Raw genomic sequence first — 20188 nt, 5'->3', positions numbered from 1 at the left:
ATATATATATATATATATATATATTCAAGGTAGTGTTTTCCGTGTTAGAAGTGTTGATTGAATTTTAATACGTTTGAAAGCTGAATTACAACGCAATAAAAAAATAAACAAGTATTTACTCGTTGAAAATTAATATATTTCGGAGTAATACTCCTTCGTCAGAATTTTATGTTTTTTTTCTTCATCGCCATGATGTTAACTTGTAGAAAATGTTAAAATGGCTAAAATTGACACTTTTGTGCTGCTTAAAAAAAAAAAAAAAAAAAAAAAAATTGATGCCTTGGAGTTTTGTAAAACTTTCTGAAAAGTTGTAACTAACTGATTTCTGTATAATTTTGTTTGTCTATAATACGCGATAACTCTTGGGTGTGCCCCAGGGGCTCTTTTAGAGCTAATAAAAACCCTCCATTTTTGGGACTATTTTATCATATTTGTCCAAAATTTTTTGTGCATGTCTATTTAGCAGTTTTAGCATATGTAAATTTGGGTTCTGGACCATGCAAAAAAAAAAAAAAAAGAAATGACTAAGTCCATTATTTGCCCCCCACCCCATTTAGCCCTAAAAGTCCCCAAGGCCTTAACATATTTAAATTTGAGTTCAGCAACATGCAAAACTGCAAAATTGACATACACAGAAAATTTTGGACAAATATCGTAAAATAGTCCCAAAAATGGAGTGCTTTTATAAGCCCTAAAAGAGCCCCTGGGGCACACTCAAGAGGTATCGCAAAGTATAGACTAACAAAATTATATAGAAATCAGTTAGTTAAAATTTTTCAGAAAGTTTTATAAAAATCCAAGGCATCAATTTTTTTTATAAGCACAAAAGTGTCAATTTTAGCCATTTTAACCTGAAAGGCACCCCACGGGGGGGGGGGGGGCAACTAGAATTTTCTATTCCGTTCCTTTTGTACTCATATCATGCTTAATGTTTGTGCAAAATTTTTAAAAATTTCAAGGCGTCGTTATTGAGAAAAGTGCAGATAGACGAACAGACGAACGGACAAGAATGAATTTACAGGTCCATCCTCCTTTTGTCTGGGTGGGGGGCACAAAAAATGCATTGTTGGAAATACCACATATGAAGGCTTTTGTTAATATGATTAAATATAAAAGGAAAAACTTACGGGTCTGGTGATGTTTTTCATGAAATCCACTCCAAAATAAACAGTAGTATTAAGAATTAAGGCAAATAAAATCCAGTTTACAGTTTAATTTGTCCAAGTTTGGTATGGTTTGGTATTTTGGGTGCTTCTATATTTAAATAACGTAAAAAAATAAAAATTGAATTTCAAGTAAAACAAATGGTACCTACGTAATTGTCATGTCGCAAATAGTAACATATCCAAAAATTACCGAAAGCGATAAGGTAGAAAAATAATCATTCGTGAAAAACAATTCAGATAATCATAATAATAGGATCGATAAGATTATATGCTAGGTCGGGCATATTGGGTCATGTGACGTAAGCAAAAAGGGGAAGTAACTCAGTTGAGAGCAGACGGACTTCATTCAGAAGACAAAAATAAACATAACACACACACACACACACATATATATATATATATAAATTGTAATTAAGGTTTTCTCTTTTCATTCTTATGTAAGTTAAATTCTGTTTTAAAATTGAAGAGTTAGTCTATTTCTATTTAACAACTTTAGTTAATGCCTTATTTTTTTCATCCTTATATAAATGAATTCTCTTTTGTCATTATAAACTTTTTAGAAGGCGGATTATGTAGATGCTAAGTCTGCGATGGATTAAAGGGTTAAAGTTATTTTTTTTTTCTTCCGGGAATTTAAACTGCATTCTTTATCTTTATTTTTGCATTATTTTTTATTCAAAGCTTCTTTAGACTATATATGTATATATATATATATATATATATATATATATATATATGAAATGAAATGGAGGTGGAAGGACCTGGATACTCAACGTTTCGCCCGATTTATGCGGGCTTCTTCAAGAGGGATGGTCATTGACGAGAGAGTCGGAGGACTGGGGCTATATATAATGATGGGGGAGAGCAACGCGTTTTCCTTATGTAAATTAGATGTCATATATACATATATATACATTTTATGAGAGAAAATAAATTATAGTAAACTAGTGTGGTGGATTACGTCTAAAAGTTAAAATATCGTAGAGATTAAAAAATTGCGTCTGGAAATATAGCGGTGATAGATTAAGTAAATAAAATGACACGAGATTACGAAGGAAGTTTTTCTTTTTCTTTTTTTAAATTAGAGATAATTGAATTGGGATAAAATAGCGTAGTAACTTAAAAGATGGTGTCTAAAAATAAGAATAGGAGGTGATAAAATGGAGTCTAAAAATAGATAATGATAAAATACAGTAAATAAGTAAAATAAAAATAAAATTAAGTGAAATTACGATTTTTTTTTTTAATATCGCGTTTAACCGGTGTCTAAGTTGTTCTCTTTAATAATTATTTTCGGCAGAAAGGGAGCAACGTGGAAAAAACCTTTTCTTTGCTTAATTATATTGCTGGAATGAGAGATTATAGCCGACTCAATTAAACGTCGTGTGGATCTGTTATGTATGTGTTTAAGGAAAGTTGCTTTGTTAAAATCAAAATGGTGGTCGTTCTCTATCACCGCTATATTTCCAAACACAATTTTTTTAATCTCTACGATATTTTAACTTTTAGACGTAATCCACAACACTAGTTTACTCTATTTTTTTTCTCTCATAAAATGTATATATATGTATATATGACATCTAATTTACATAAGGAAAACACGCTGCTCTCCCCCATCATTATATATAGCCCAAATCCTTCGACTCTCTCGTCAATGACCATCCCTCTTGAAGAAGGCCGCATAAATTGGGCGAAACGTTGAGTATCCAGGTCCTTCCACCTCCATTTTATTTCATATCATCGGATTTAATCTAGCTCAACAATCATATATATATATATATATATAAACTGCTGGATGAACTGGTGGGTGTTTTTTAAATAAGCGACAAGGTAAAAGATTAATCATTCGTGAAAAACAGTTCTGATGAGAGTAAAAATACTTCGATTTGAGGCGGACATATTGGGTCACATGACATAAGCAAAGGGGAAGTAACTCAGTTGAAACACCATGTAAAACAAACAGAATTTATTCAGAAAAAAAGAATAAACATAACCTATATACATAAAATTTGTGATTAAGAAAAACAACTTTTTATTAACTGTTTGAATCTTTTATTTTCTTATAAAAAATAACTGATTAAATTTTGGCATTAGATTTCCGAGAAATTGAAAACTGAATTACCTCCCCTGTTAATTCTCCAGCTCGAAAGGGAAAATTTTGAGACCAAATTACTAAATTTTACAAATGTCTTGTTTCATGATTAATTTTCGACCTCATCGTTTTCCGTAAATTTTGGATACGTTACTATTTGCGACATAACAATTACGTAAGGGCCATTTGTTTCATTTGAAATCCAATATTTTTTTATTATTTAAATATAGAAGCACCGGTTAGTAATTACAAAGTTACAAAAAAAAAAAAAAAAAAAAAAAAAAAAAAAAATAACGTATATTACTTTAAACATGCAGACTAAAAATGTCGAGTTTCTTGTTTCTAAGCGATATTCACCTGCAGGCAAGTTGAAACAACTTCCTCCTTCAGGGGAAATTTCTAGGGAATAGCAAATTCATAAGCCATCCCCAGTCATATGTATATCCCAGTCTAGGGAGATGACCACGTTAGTTTTTTTGTTTTTTTTCCAGTTCTTGCAAGGAAATGTCTACGTCTTCCTACATACAGCGCTTGGTATCCCCAAATGGCCATCCATCTTAAACTTGCCAGGCTCCACATTGTTTAAGTTTGTTGATCTCACAAGAATCGGTGTGTCGACGTGATTATGCCATTTAGTAAAGCATCATTATCATTTTTAGTTTAACCTCCATTTTGCATACTGGCATGTGTTGGACGGTTTTTAAAATTGTCTTGTAAACTAACTTATCTCTGGCCAGGTCTTTATTAATCCCTCATTCTCTCAAGTCTATTTTTTATCACTTTCTCATGTTGCCTCATCCATGTTTACACACCCACACACTCTAATCCATTCTTTCAATGTGGCTATACAATCGGAGTCTCCTGTTCTTCACACATGTTCTTACAATGTCACCAGATCTAAGCCTGTTTTAGGGACTTGCATTATATAGCCATCATATTGTTTTATCATTTCAATTCATGCAACACATGTCCTCAACCCTACTTGGCTAGGTTTTATCTTTATACCTTATCACACTGCATACATACGCCTGATAAGATTCTTCCTTTGGTCGCAACAGCTCTTATCGATTCTTTCAACATGACCATACCATCAGAGTCTCCTTATACTCTCCAGATTTAATCTTCATCTGAAGTCTATCTTTAAGACTGTCCAGATTTCATAGGAAAAATCTCCCAGCAGATCTTTCAAGAAAAATTTCAGCATATTTTTCAAAACGCTTTCAGCAAATTTTCCAATAAAGCTCTGAACCAATTTCCAAGCAATTCCTTCAGCAAATCTCTTAACAAACAACAAATTTTTCAGAAAATCTCTCGGCAATTTTCTTCTGGAAATTTCTCAACAAATTTTACAGAAAATCTCTCACAAAATTTCAGAAAATCTCTCAACATGTCCACTTTTATTGATAGTGCACACATGAAACGCTAGTCCCCTTTGAAGTAATCTCCTCCGGTTGCAATGCACTTGTTATACCATTCCAACAATTTCTGGAAGGCCCCATGGAAGTCCTCTTGTGTGAGCGTGTCAATGACCCTCATCACAGCCTCTTTCATCTTTTCAAGTGTCTCATAACGACAGAATCTAAGGTTTTCCTTGAGCTTAGGGAATAACCAAAAGTCACAGGGAACAAGGTCTGGAATATAGGGAGGGTGAGGAACTGTCTTGATGTCCGTCTTGCTGTCATGATAACATCTTTCTTTCTGATCTACGCCAATAATTGTGTGTACAGTTCCCACACTGACATCAAACTGCACTTATTGTTTTTATAGACACACGACGGTTCTTATGCATGAAATTCTTTATTTGGCCAATCGATTCTGGTGTTCTGACTTCCCTAATCCTCCCACACCTCTCATAATCTGTAACAGACTCCCTGCTTCCCTTGAATCTCTTATGCTACGCAAAAACTGATGTCCGATTCATGCAAGAATACGTTTTTGTGACATGTTTTTTCCAAGTTTAAAACAAAATTTTATTGCATATCCTTCTTCTATGTTTTGCTTGTGGACCCCCAGAAATATTCCATGGACCCCTAGGGTCGATGTGGACCCCAGTTGAGAACCCCTGTTCTAAAGTGTCCTCAAATCCAGATTACATTTTGGAAAGTCACCAGTTATGATAATCAGGCTTTAGTAGGGTGTATTTCAATTCCTGCTGTAGCTGTTCATTTGAATCTGGAATCATAAAAATTGGTCAGTCATCTCATAAGTTGCATAGCAATAATAACATACTGAATTTTCAAGAGTCAATGACACTTTAAAATGCCATGTACAAAAAAGGCCTGGAAACTTAGTGAAGGCACCCCGTATCAACCAACTGACTTACAACGCGATACTTTGGCACACCGATAAGTAATAAAGGATATGTTTTGAATTTCCCTTTCCGTTTCATGTGGATGCTAGGGAAGAGGAATCGCATTGCGCGATTGCACTGGACGCCCCAATATTGCACGCCGGTCTCTTCGATTTTTTCTCCGAGCAGCTGAAGGACTTCGTCTCGTGATATTCCGACATCAAGATCACCCGTCCAGAAAACCAATTCTGAAAAGCACAAAAATATTCAAAATAAGGAATATGAGAAGGTAAAAAAACAGAGGAAAAAGTGTTCAATACGTTAGTAGAGCTAAACATTTTATTATTTCAACCTCGGAGATTTTTACTTAAATGATTACACGTTGTTTCAATCGACAGAACAATAAAATTATCCTACCGATCTCGTCAGACAATCTAAGCCAAAATAAATTAGAAGGAAAAAGATTCTTTTAAATTATGTATGTGTATAAAAAAAACAAGAGTTGAAGTGATGGATTGAGAGGGGAGAGGGAGCAGTTAGAGAAAAAGAAAAGGGATAGCGGGAGAAATATAGATTATATTTATAGTTTGAATTGAAATTAAAGATTAAGAATGGAAGGAAAGAAATTAAAATGAATTAAAAAGAAGAGAGGAGATTGTTTAAGAGGGTAAAAAAGGGATATATATATATATATATATATATATATATATAGTCATCCACATACAGTACTGTTTCGCTGTTTCACAGCTCATCAGTGCGACTAGACAAGCAACTTCCTTAAGCCATGATCGAAACCCGATCACCCAAACGACAGTCGGAGCTTCTAACCGTTGCGCTATATGGCTGCTGCTATACATGCAGTGAATTAACAAAATGCTCAACCTCAATATAATAGAGCACTATATATATATTATATATACGTTTTACTTTTTATTACCGTATCTTTCTGTTAACTTCTGTAACAGAAAGATACGGTAATAAAAACTAAAACGCATATTTGCTCTACAACAGTATTGAGCACTTTCTTCAGTTTTTATTAATTACCATCTCTACTAAATAACTATATATATATATATATATATATATACACACACACACACAACATGGAACGGTAAAATTGTCCATCTATTCAATGTAGCCGTCTTCAACCTCAATCACCAGAACTGGGGAGCATGTATTTTCCACAAGCGCCCGCAGAAGCTCGGCAAATACTCGGTGGGTGGCGCCGACCACACTGGCTTAGGTGTTGTATCTCATGTTAGTGATGTTCTCGACGTATGACCAAACGAAGTAGTCCAGAGAGTTAGGGAAGGGTACAAAGTCGTAGCACCCCTTCTCAAACCAAGCCTGGGTCTCTTTGAACTTGTGGTCTGCCAGCGGCTGCCACACTCATGGTCTGCCAGCCGCCACCTGATTGCACCAGGGGATCATCACACTCGTCAGTCCACGCATACATGGCGTAATCTAGAAGTTCGATTTTAACAAACTGTGCATTAAATTAAATTAGGCTGTATTTCAGCAATAACGAGTCAAATGTTGTCTTCCAAGTGGTCTATTGTGTCTGGTTTATCAGCGTAGACATTGGAACTTTACATATCCCCAAAGAAAATAATCTAATGAGGTCAAATCGCATGAATTGGCACGCCCATTTTGTGAAATTACTAATATTTTTTTTTACTTGTTCTCCCCCCCCCCACGCCAATAAAATAGCATTTCAATGACTTATTATATAATTTTATTTTTACCAAGAATATTATATATATATATATATATATATATATGGTTTTATTTAAATAAATAATAGCACGCATATACACGGTGCGTATTCTCTCCTGATGACCCGATGATATCTGTAAGATGAAACACACACTAAAAAACATGACTATATAAAAGTTTACGAAGGAATAAACTAAGAAATGCAATAAAATAAAAAACGATAAACACTATTCTATACAAGTAAAAAAAAGAAAAACTAGGATGAGTTATAAATATATATTATTCAAACACTACTGTGTTTGAATAATATATATTATAACTCATTATCCAGCTCCCCTACTCCCCGGGGAGTTGGTCCTCATTTCCCCTTCACTTCTCACATAAAAAATCGGCCTTGCGCCTAATTTGCTCGTTGGGGGAGCAAATAAATACCCTGTTCTGCAAATGCTGCACTTAAGGTAATTTGTCCCGGTCAATGGAGGGGAAACCACTATACTGGGACAATTACTATTTTTGGACCGAACCAGAGGGCGCCTTTTGCCTTTTTTTCAGGGAGTTGGTTTAACCCCACATTAAAAACGACCTCGTGTCACATTTTGCTTTGGTGGGAAGGCAAATAAATATAATATATGGTTAAGTGGCAGTTTTAGTCATTTAGAACTGCTTCAAAGCTTCACCGCTCACTCATTTTTCGACCTAATTTCAAACCATTATTACAGTTTATAGATCACCTTCTCAGCTATATTGTGAAAATTGTTTTTTCAATTTTCGTTCAATAAAACAAAAGTTATGATGAATTTTCTGGTGTTCGAAATCGTAAAAATATGTAAGGAGGTGAGCAATGCTTTTTATAACTGGTTTCCACAGCAAGCACCTCCTACTAATTCACTAATGAAAGCATGAAATTGAGTGTGGGGGGGGGGTATTGAAAAGCAGACGAGTGCCGTACATTGTTACATGTGCGTTTACGGGGCAAAAAATTGTTATTACATATGTGTATGTTATGTTTATGGGGGCAAAAAAAATAAGACTGAAATTAAACAAAGAACAAGTGAATTTATTGGAAGCCTGGAAAAATCACGGATTACAATAGAAAAATGCGAGCATGAAAAGTAATATGGTTAAGCTTAAACATGGAAAAGTAATATGGTTAAGCTTAAACATGGAAAAGTAAAGGACTAGTTGTAAAAACTGAAAAAAAGGACATAATATTTTAGTCAAAAATATAATAACTTTTTAACTTAAAATATTGATGCATTAAGAACTTTTTTTAAAAAAATTCAATTTATAACATTATATAATCAATTTTTAATGCTGCAATATTTTAAGTTATAAATTTATTATATTTTTTACAAGATTATTTTCTTTTCTTTCCCAGTTTTAGCAACTAGTCCTTTACTTTTCCATGTTTAAGCTTAACCATATTATTTTTCATGCTCGCATTTTTCTATTGTAATTATATATATATATCTATATATATATATATATATATATATATATATATATTATTTATTTATTAAAAAAAAAAAATGATTCGGGGAATCTTAGATAGGACGACCACAAGTTCGTTTCTGGTATTATAGCGAATGTGAACTCTAGCTAGTACTAGCATAGACTACCCAAAGGACAGTGACGAGGATGACCAATGAGCCGCCTTCCCAATTTTCGAGTGGCCTTATGTCTAATTTTTTTTTTTTTTTTTAAATTTCATGAAAATGAAAAATATATAACTCAAATGTTTCTCTCGGTAAATTGATCGTATCATTTACACAATTTTCAAACGCAGTTCCGGTGATGAATTGCCAAACCAAGCTGAACTCAAAATAACTGATAGTTGTCAAATCTGCAATTAAAGAAAATGCATGCAGGATATGGAGAAAGAGAAAAGTTGACTTACCTGGTAGAAACTGAAGAATCTTTTCCAGATCTTGCGCAAGATCACGCAGTGGCTGATACGTAACGTTTTCCGAATCACTAAGTTCATCTTGTTCTTGTAGCTGTTCGATAAGAGCCACCCCAAAATAGTAGGTCGTGGGCGGGGAGTTAAGGAATTTAAGTCTCAAATTTGAAAGAATTAAAATGATAGATGGGAGCAAAAACCAACTCAACGGGCAACGCCAGGAAACGAGTCACACTAGTATATATATAAGATGAAATAAAAAATGAGTCACGCTAGTATATATAAGATGAAATAAAAAACGAGTCACGCTAGTATATATAAGATGAAATGAAAAATGAGTCATGCTAGTACATATATATATACACACACTAACTAGCATAACTCGTTTCCCGGCGTTATACACACACACACGCCGTATATTTCGGCGTATAAGACGACCCTTAAAACTCATCTTTAAAAACCAATATGTCATAAGATACCGGGCGTTGCAATCTCTAGCCAAGGCTAAACAAATATGGTTTCGTGAATTAGCAGTCGTCTTATAAAACCGATATATGATAAATTTATTAAAATTTGCTCCAATTTTGTACCCCGTCTTATCTGACGGTTGCTATATATATATATATATATATATATATATATATATATATATATATATATATATATATATAGTACTTTATAAAATATATATGGCTATTAAGCTACACTGAATATTCCGCGTTTCATCCACTCTAGGACTCTTCCGGCTTATGCGCATAAGCCTGAAGAGTCCTAGAGTGGATGAAACGCGGAATATTCAGTGTAGCTTAATCGCCATATATATTTTATAACTTACTAACAAGCTCTACCTACGTATTGAGCACTTTTGAAGTAAATACTTAAAGTTTACGCATAAGTCTATACTTTCGTATATTAATTTTATGTGAGTAAATTAAGTAGTTATATATATATATATATATATATATATATATATATATACACATATATATGAGAGAGAGAGAGAGAGAGAGAGAGAGAGAGAGATTATTTAAAAATAAGCGGTGGCGTAAAATTCTCTTGTCTATATTGTCTATTAGATCTGTTTTTATGTCCGCTGCAATTAGTGGTTTACACTATAAAATTTTTTTTTTTTTTTAAATTAGACATGACACGAAAGGCGAAGAGAAAAACAGAAAATGGCGGATTTCAGCCAAAAGCGCAATACTGTTCGTATTATTTGGGATTCTTCGGACTACTGTTCTCATCTTGAGTGTTATTTTCACAACGATCTTCTTCCGGTTGTATCTGTTAGCAAAATTTTATGATGAATTAATCATGATTATTTTTGACGGAATAGATTTTTCTCAGTGTATCAGGTTGACAAGAAAGTTCTTGCGATTTTAACATTAAAATTCAGATGAACATATCTCGGCTCAAACAAAATTTTATTGCTCGAAATAAACACCATCAGAATCAACACACTTTTACCAACGTAAAACAAGTGTATTTATGCCAGTACCGTAAAAATCTCGCGTTCTGGTGGCGATGAAGTCACTGAAGGCGTTTTTGATATCGCTTAGATTTTTTAAGCATTTCTCACGCGGAAAGTTGTTGAGATGCTTGAAAAAGTGGTAGTCAGTAGGTGATAGGTACGGAGAGTATGGGGGATGAGGCAGAGTTTTGTAGCCCGATTCGTTCAACTTCTGCAGGGTGGGTTTTACAGTCGGGCATTGTCGCGGAAGAGAATTAAGCCTTTTCTATTGAATAATGCTGGGTGTTGTTGTCAAAGTTTCTGATGCATTACATCCATTTGGTGACAGTACTTCTTCGCCGTAATGGTTTCGCCTGCTAATGCAATGGGTGGGACCGGTCGCAAACAACCAAACAGTCAGCATGACCTTCCTTTGGCACAACTTTGGCTTCAGGAAGGGTCATGGAGCTTCGTCAGCGTCTAACCACTAAGCTGAGCGTTGCCGGTTGTCGTAAAGAATCCTCTTTTCATCGCAAGTCACAACCCGGTAGAGAAACGGGTCATTCTTGATGCGTAAAAGAAAGAAACATGACACTTCATAAAAGGTTTTGTTTTTTTTAGTTGTCGTTCAATTCACGAAGCACCCATTTATCAAGTGTTTTTGTCTTTCTCAAGTGGTTGGAAATCGTCGTATACATTACGTCTAATTCAGAAGCAAGTTCTCAAACAGTTGTGCGTGGAATGTCTTAGACTCAGGCTCTTAAATGATCGTTGTCAACATCCGATGGCCGACCACAATGCTCATCATCTTCAAGACTCTTGTCATCGCCATAAAATTTCTTAAACCACTATTGTGTTGTGCATTCAGTAATAGTTCCTGGGCCAAACGCTTTGTTTATATCGCTTGTTTCAGCAGCTTTTCGACCTAGATTGAATTGAAATAATAAAATTGTGCGAATTTGCCCCCCCCCCCCCATCTTGTATTCAACATTCTGAAAAGAAGACATAATTGTTTCAAAACAATTGTAACTTGAACAATTAGATAGAGCGAAAAGCGATACATACGATAAAGGCAAAAACATCCGTAAGAACTTTCTTGTCAACCTAATATCAAATGGAAAGACGTTGGACATGAAGGCCTGTCTTCCTATAGATGTGATCGAAACATGTTCTGCAAATGTGTAGCAAAATTTTTATAGAAGTATAAATCTTTATACCCAATAAACTGTATTTAATATTGAGCATCCTCGTATAAACTCAGTAAAAATTTGTTTTTAAATATTTGTGTTGAGGATTGATTATTTATAATATTACTGTTTTTAATCCCAAGCATTATTTTCACGAGGCTGCTACCTTTTTTAGTTGTATCGTGTCTAACACGGGATTCTATCTGTAAAACTCGGGAATCTGCACAGAATTTGGAATGGACCCTTTTATTTAATCCACAGTTGTAATATGGTATCATTCCGTCAGCCATGACTGGGTAGATGTTTCAAGTAATTTACAATTGTATTTTTTGAGCGTCGCCCACACGGAAGATGGAACCTTCAACCTCCAGAAGAGTGCAACCTTTTAATCATTAAATTTCATCCATTCTCATTCCCCTCCGTTTGTAGTGTCGAGGTAAGTCATCACGCGTTTTTTTTTTTTCACTTTAAGGATTCGGGTTCGAGCCTACCTCCATCCCCAAACCTTTTTTTTTTCAAACACCCGGACAACGCCGAGCACCTCCGCTAGTCATAAATAAAAGCAAAAATAAAGGAAGATTTATTTCAATTTTATTTTTAATATTTCAATACAAATTTTTACTGGACATAAAGAACACAATTTTCAAAGTTTTTTAAAACATTTTCTTTGTTTTCAAGGATTTTTCAAGATAATGATTAAAGACCTTTTCAAGTCTGAATTCAAGGACTTTTCAAGTTTGTGCGAACTCTGTGACAAACGTGAAAATGACACTCCAAATGAGAATATTAGTCTGAAGAATCCAAAATAATACGAATAATCAATCCTTATCTAAAAAAAAAAAAAAAAAAAAAAAAAAAAAAAAAAAAAAAAAAAAAATCAACATTGTTATTCTGAAACGTGAAAAGGATATTTCTTGAATTTTCCTTTCCTCTGGGCCAAGCTATTTGGGAACTCCTCGCGGACAGCCTTGTTGCAGGCCGGCCCCCAGTGTACAACTTCTGGAATGTTCAGAAGGAGGCTGATCTTCTGCAGCAGGATATCACGTGACACATAGCCTTTCGCACAGCCAACCAGCAACTCTGAAATAAAAATTCAAATGATCATTTTCACAAAAAAAAAAATCACAAAAAATACATGAGCCATAAAAAATATATTAAACTAAATAAAATAGTGTGAGAAAATAAAGTATAACATCAAATAAAAAATTCCTTTTGTGTTTTCCGAGTCTTCAAGAAATGCGAGGAGAATTCCCCGACGGAACATAAAATAAATATTTTCTATTTCCTCTGCTATAACGGGGATGTCAAGTGCTAATTATGATGCATTTTTACTTCTGCTCCCCCACAGTACATAGAAGAGTACGAAAAAAGATTATAGCGTAAAATAATGTAAATGATACAAATTCCTTTTGTGTTTTTCGAGTTTTCAATTTGAAAACTCGAAAAACACAAAAGGAATTTGTATCATTTACATTTACACTAGCTGGTCGTCCGGCGTTGCCCGGTCGTAAAACACGCTTTAATATAATATTTTAATTCATGTTTTGTAATATAGTCTATTCTCTATTGATTATTATAAATCATAGTGTACCCAAAACATATAGTATTGATTTTATAAGTAAAAAAAAAATTACTTTGATGCTCTCAGCTTGAAACGGATTGCGCTCCAGCCTTAGTCGTTACTGTTTGAGCCATCGTCAGATTGGTGAGGAATAGTTGACATGAATCGACTTCAACATATAAATAACACGTTTAGCCAACTTGTGCTGGCTGAGTTCCATTTTTTTTTTCAATATAGACCTCCTTAGCAGCTATTTTTACTGGCCAAAAATCTACAAACATGAACGATTTACAAAATCTGCAACGTTGTGCCTCGGAAGAGATTCACTTAAAAAAAAAAAAAAAAAAATGGAGACAGACACTCGAAAACAAAGTGAGTTTTATAAATAAGATTCATTTGTGTGTTCATTACGCTGTATAAAAAAAGATTGTACCGTAAAAATAATGCAAATGATAAAAATTCCTTTTGTGTTTTTCGAGTCTTCAATTATATATATGAACATGCATTTGGGCGTTCATTACACAGGCTGTGATTGGTCCACTCGTCGTTCAATCCAGTGTGCACTTTCATAATATATGATACATAAAACTATATTTGTCGCGGTGCCTGCGACTGACTGAATACTATTATTACTGTCATTGTTTGGAGAATTAGTATCAGTGTTCCTACCGGAACTACCTTTTCGAGAACTACTGCTACTACTACCTGTCTTGTTACTTTTAGTAGTAGTAGTAGTAGTAGTAGTAGTAGTAGTAGTATGATCAGGATTGTCATTATTTTCTACCCTATCAGCTTTGATGGACATTTTCCACCAAGAAGCCTTCAACCACCGAGGAGAGCACGCCTAGGGAGTCCATATTCTGCGGCGGGAACAATCTATTGGTGTTTTATTTATCTGTTCAGCAGAGTTACTCCGTGTTGGGACGCGGGTTGGAATGGGTGAAGATTGAGGGGATTGTTAGGATTTCTGATCTGTACCCGGGGAGCCCTCCAGTTGTGTGTTGAGTTCCCTTTTTCTCAGAGGTGTCATCAGTCTGTTTTTCTCGGCACCATTTCTTGTATTAGTCGTAGTATCTCCAGATACTATTATTATTACTGTCATTGATACTATTATTTGAAGATACTATTATTATTATTTGATACTATATTATTATTGATATATTATTAGATATTATTGATATTATTATTATTATTATATTACTATTTGATACTATACTATTATTGATATTATTTGATACTATTATTATTGATACTATTATTATTTGATACTATATTATTATTGATATTAATATTATTTGATACTATATTATTATTGATACTATTATTAATTGAAGATATTATTATTACTATTTGAAGATACTATTATTACTGTCATTGTTTGAAGAATTGGCATCAGTGTCCTTAGTACTACTGGAACTACTTTTTTCGAGAACTGCTGCTACTACTACTACTACCTGTAATGTTACTATTAGTAGTAGTATGATCAATATCATCATCATTACCAGCTTCGATGAACATTTTCCGACTTTTCATACTGACTCATCTTAAGACTCATGAGACCAAGAAGCCGTCACCTGCAGATGGTGGACAGCGACCAACGCGTGATGCTTTCATCGTTGACGTGACGTCACTTCTTTGTCGCAATCTGAGTCCCCCGTTGCTTGACCCATCAACTCGGTTACATTTTTGTTCGCTGTTTCTATTCGGGAGTGCAAAACCAGACAGGGAAGAAGTCGTCTCTCTGGTGGGTCGAACTCGGGTGTCTGAATTCTCGCGTAGGTGATCTTTAGGTGATAGCAGGGTTGCTGGTTTTTCTGCTGTCAATGTGTAATGCTGTGACCCTTTGGCTGTGATCATAGTGTAGTATCTGTTAACTGTCGCAGGCAGGGCCAAGGGTCAAAACATTATTATTATTATTATTAATTGATTTGAGCGACGGTGGGGTCGCTGGATCGATTATTATGATTAGAATAAAAAACAATTCGATTAGGAAAAAGTGATTGAAAATTGAAATAATAAACAACAACAACAACAAAAAAAATTGATTTTAGAAAATACAAGAAAACATAATTTTTGGTTTGCATAAACAAATAATCAGATTTATGTTACGTCAGCGGTTGGGGTCTTGGACACGTGAGGAGATGTAGATTTGGGGAGATTCTAACCAGTCGTTAGCTGAAAATCAGAAAGAACGGACGACTCAAGGGATGTTGCTCTCTCTCCATGACGCAGGGAGCGGCGTTTTCTCAGGCAGCCAAGATGTGAAGACGTTGTAATCTCTAAAGATACCGACCGGAATTATGAAAATAAATGTTCGTATATAATCCAGGTATGTGTTGAGTTTATTACAGCTGGCAAAAAGAACTGTTTACCTACAACTGTTTCGATACGTCGACATCAATCGTTTCCTGTCGGAACTGTTGTATGACGTAACATACGATTTATTAACGAACAATCATAATATATGGTACATAAAACGGACGAATGTGAACATTGAAACAGAAATTATAAACCAGCGATAAAAAAGAATTCCCCAATGAAATAACAAGTGTTTCTTTTTGGTTACATGTTGGTTTCATGACACATAATCATAAGAAATAACGTCACCACCTAATCAGTTGGGTAAGGCTAAAAAAATAAGGGGGCGAACGCATGTAATACTATCACTTTCCCCCTCCACACACACACCCAAGTATTAGTAAACAAAGGTATAGGAAATGGGGTTGGTGGAAAGACAACAAATAGGAAGTTTTTCACCAAGGCACACAAAAGGAAGCTGAATGGGATTGTTAGTCAGGGTGTGGCGAACAAAAGACCGAACATTAAAGGTAGATATATTTGGAGTTTGTGAGTGATTTTAGATGTGGTCATGAATTTTGCGGCAGTTTTTTCAACATTTAGGAACAGTTTGCAGACAGTCTTGGGTTTATGACAATTGAGAACAGGATATAGCTGAGGACATTGTCCCGTTGAGGACAGTAGCGAATTAAACTCAGTTGAACACACTAATATTTACAGAAAGTGTCGGAGTTTGTATGTGTTTTTTTTTTGTATTTTATTTTTTATGTTTATGAACTAACGCACGCCACCTCACAGCCGCATGCGAGAGATGATGACCGCTGTATGATTCATGCTCTCTTCAGATCCGAGTCATGACAGCAGGACCATTGCCAGCACCTTCAAAATGCATTGCTAGATTGCCACGAATAACAGTGGCGTGGGCAGGATGATAAAAAAGTTTCCGGCCACGGTTATGGTCTCTGATGTGCTTTCAAGTGAGAATCACATCATGCCACCTCACATCTTCGAAGTCGGCTTGAAAGTCAACACCAAAGTGTACCTGGATATACCTGGATATGGGGCAATCAGGTGGCTGCTGGCAGACCCTGGGTATGGCAGCAGGACTTGGCCCTGGCCCACAAATCCGAAGAGACCCAGGCTTGACTTCAGAAGGAGTGCTATGACTTTGTACCATTCTCTCACTGCCCCCCCCCCCCACCGACCTGAACCCGCTGGACTGCGCTTGTGGATTAGGCATACTCCCAGTTCCAGACCCGTATCGAGGCGGTGACTGAGGCTGAAGGTGGCCACATTGAATTACTACTTTACTACATAATCAAGTTACCTGAGTTGATTTTTGTTCAATAAAAGTTTTAAAATAAAGTTGTAGTGTTTTGTTTGTTTAGGGGCGACAATTTTATCATTCCATCCTATAATTATTTTATTTTATTTTTTTTTTTTATACTTGTGAATCTGTGAGAGACGACGACAGGACCAGAGCAGAAGATGAAAGAAATACACAACATTGTAGTCGATTATCGTGGGACCACGTGATCATTCTTATCAACATAATAGAGAATGGATTCAAACTCTTCACGTGTTGCTCATCTTCATTTAGAATGTGATATATCCATATTTTATAAGCTCACTAGCAGGTGGCCTGACGTTGCCCGGTTGAAAAATATGCTTAAATACAATATTTTAATTCAGGCAGATTTCGTATTTATTATAAAGTCAATTCTCTATCGATTATTATATTGTACCTAATATATACTAATGATTTCAAAAGTAAAAAAATATGACTTGGATGCCATCAGTTAGAATTGAAACCAAAACATATAGCTCTCCAGCCTTATCCGTTAGCATATGACCTAAATCCATACGCATACAAAAACTTAAAAGATAAAACATTGTTTAACTCATAACTTTTAATTGGCGCATGCGCAAAAATAAAACACAAAACAACAAAAAAAAAAAAAACGTGTGTTACCGACTTATGCCAATATTATTTAAAAAATCAGGTATTTTATCGATTAAAACCCAAATCAAAAGTGTGCTACAATTCCAAATATTCTATATACAGGACTTTACATTGCGAGTGAAACAGTCGCATTTGCGAGTGATTTTTCAAACTGGCGACTAGAAATAATGAAACGCTTATCTTTTGGCGATTGTATTTCTTTCACTGACAATCTTCCAAACCTCACGACTGAGTGAAAAATATCGTTTTAATTTTATATATATATATATATATATATAAAACGAACAAAGTTAAATTATATAAACAATAAAAGTTTAATAGAACATACTTTTTTTTTTAACGAAAGCTGTTTAAAAAAAATCTAAGAAATCAGAATGTTTATACCTTCAAATATCAATATAAAATTTGTTGTATATTTAGAATTACACTTATTTAAAAAAAAAATTACACTTATTTAAAAAAAAAAAAAATTACACTTATTTAAAAAAAAAAAAAAATTACACTTATTTAAAAAAAAAAAAAATTACACTTATTTAAAAAAAAAAAATTACACTTATTTAAAAAAAAAAAAATTACACTTATTTAAAAAAAAAAAAATTACACTTATTTAAAAAAAAAAAAATTACACTTATTTAAAAAAAAAAAAATTACACTTATTTAAAAAAAAAAATTACACTTATTTAAAAAAAAAACAGAAAAATCTTTATGATGTACATACTCGTCACAGAATGAAGATGTCATATTCTAAAAATCATGTTGGTTTGGCTAGTGACTTTTCTATTTAGCTAGTAAACGAAAATATTTAGTTGTCAAAGTTTAACTAAAGATAAATTAGTCCATAGCCCCCTGATATGTAAAGGGTTTCCTTTAGTCTTGACAGACTATGGATACCCACTGTAAGGGTGTCTGTGCATGAATTTTTTTTTTGTCGCAATCTCCAACCACACCTCTCGTGAGGCGACATTGTTGAACACCAGCGGCAAGTGGAGGTTCAGGACGACTGGAAACAATACCGAGATAAGCGGAAAGCACATACAGCGCCTAAAATTCTCAAATGGTCACCCATCTGGTACTAACCAGGCTCAACGTTGCTTAATTTCGGTGATCTGACGAGAACCGGTGTGACAACGTGATTCTGCCGTACATATATATACACGCTCTATAAACAGGCACGAGGGGGAAATAAATGAACACATATCTAAGGAAAGGGCAGAAACACTAGAGGAAGACCGCCACTCTGTAGGGGAATGGCAAAAAAAAAAAAATGGATGGTCACATTCAATGCTGCCAAGATTAAGCTGGTTTCCTTCAATAATTATGAGAAACCTTCTCTACCACCAATAGATATGGCCACAAACACATTACCTGAAAGTACTTCTTATAAACTCCATGACCTAACATTCACAGGGAACATGAGTGGGAACAGATACATTGAGAGCATTGCCAAGGCTGCTGCGAAGAAGGTGGGCTCTCTCTACCGTGCTAGAAAGCAACTTACGCCTAAATTATCATGTACCTCTATAAGGCCACCATTCGCCCATGTATAGAATACTGTTGTCATATTTGGGCTGGTGCATCTGCTACTTATCTCTCACTCCTGGACAGAATTCACAAGAGAGTCACCAACCTAATAGGTCTTGAACTGTCATCTAAGCTTCAGCCTCTGTCCCATCAACGAAATGTTGCATCCCTCTGCCTGTTCTACAAGTATTTTAATGGTGAATGCTCTGACGAACTACAAGCACTTCTACTCTCTCGACGTAAATACCCCTGACAAACCCAACAAGTGGCTAAATCCCACCCCTACACAGTAGATATTCTTAGGTGCAAGAAAGCCTTCTACTCTAATAGTTCCTTCCCTAGAACTGCTAGACTTTGGAACTCCCTTCCGGGATTCTGCTTTCCCAACTGTACTGACATGCAGAAGTTCAAGTGTAATGTGACCAGACATCTTGCTGCTCATCTCTCCTTTATAATATCCCTGCAACTTACGTCCTCGATAGTAGTCCCCTACTTCAAAGGGGCACTGTGCCTTGTTTGGGGGGTGAAAATTGAACACAAAAAAAAAAAGAAAAAAAAAAAAAGAAAATCAAATTTCAACTCTCTAGACTAAATATTTAGATAGAAGTTTGGTAGAATATTTGCGCGCACGCGCACACACACACACACACACAACAAGGTCATATATGCTAGCAGGTCACCTGGCATTGGCCGGTCGTAAAATATGCTTAAATATGATATTTGGATTAATGCAGATTTCGTATTATCATTATACTAGTGGAGGTACCGGCCATTGCACGGGGTGTTTGGAGGTGTATATTCGGGGCGGGTGGGGTGGGGGTGGGGGTAATCAAAACAAAATGGAAAATAAAGAATTAGCGAACGTAATAACCCTGTTTAAATAAAAACAAAACAAAAAAAATAAGCGAACGTGATGCAAAAAAAAAAAAAAAATAAGCGAACGATGTTAAAACTTTCTCAAAAAAAATCGGAAAAATAAAAACAAAAAAAAATAGCGAACGTGGTGGAAAAATAAAAAAAAAAAACGAAAAAAAAATGGCGTAA

General features: G+C 34.8%; 1 protein-coding gene and 1 pseudogene across 4 annotated transcripts in view; both read right to left on the bottom strand.

Annotated features, from left to right (window-relative positions):
- LOC145268686 (uncharacterized) overlaps positions 1–20188 on the bottom strand; it is a 227468-nt gene that overhangs the window by 3707 nt on the left and 203573 nt on the right. For 3 of the 4 annotated variants that reach the window (XM_080124195.1, XM_080124192.1, XM_080124196.1), the window contains 4 exons: positions 12713–12881; positions 9162–9295; positions 5624–5796; positions 1128–1175 (listed from right to left, as the gene is read on the bottom strand). In XM_080124195.1, the coding sequence (XP_079980321.1) occupies positions 1128–1175; positions 5624–5796; positions 9162–9295; positions 12713–12881 (524 nt within the window). The remainder of the gene's footprint in view (positions 1–1127; positions 1176–5623; positions 5797–9161; positions 9296–12712; positions 12882–20188) is intronic. The other variant, XM_080124193.1, reaches the window with a different exon arrangement.
- Positions 18653–18769, bottom strand: LOC145268872 (5S ribosomal RNA; annotated as a pseudogene).

This window comes from Euprymna scolopes, chromosome 44 (assembly GCF_053919585.1).
Source record: "Euprymna scolopes isolate OS-2025 chromosome 44, ASM5391958v1, whole genome shotgun sequence".
NCBI classification, from domain to species: Eukaryota; Metazoa; Mollusca; class Cephalopoda; order Sepiida; family Sepiolidae; genus Euprymna; species Euprymna scolopes.
Note: the sequence above shows the minus strand (reverse complement) of the source record. Positions and strands in the feature narration are given on the sequence as shown.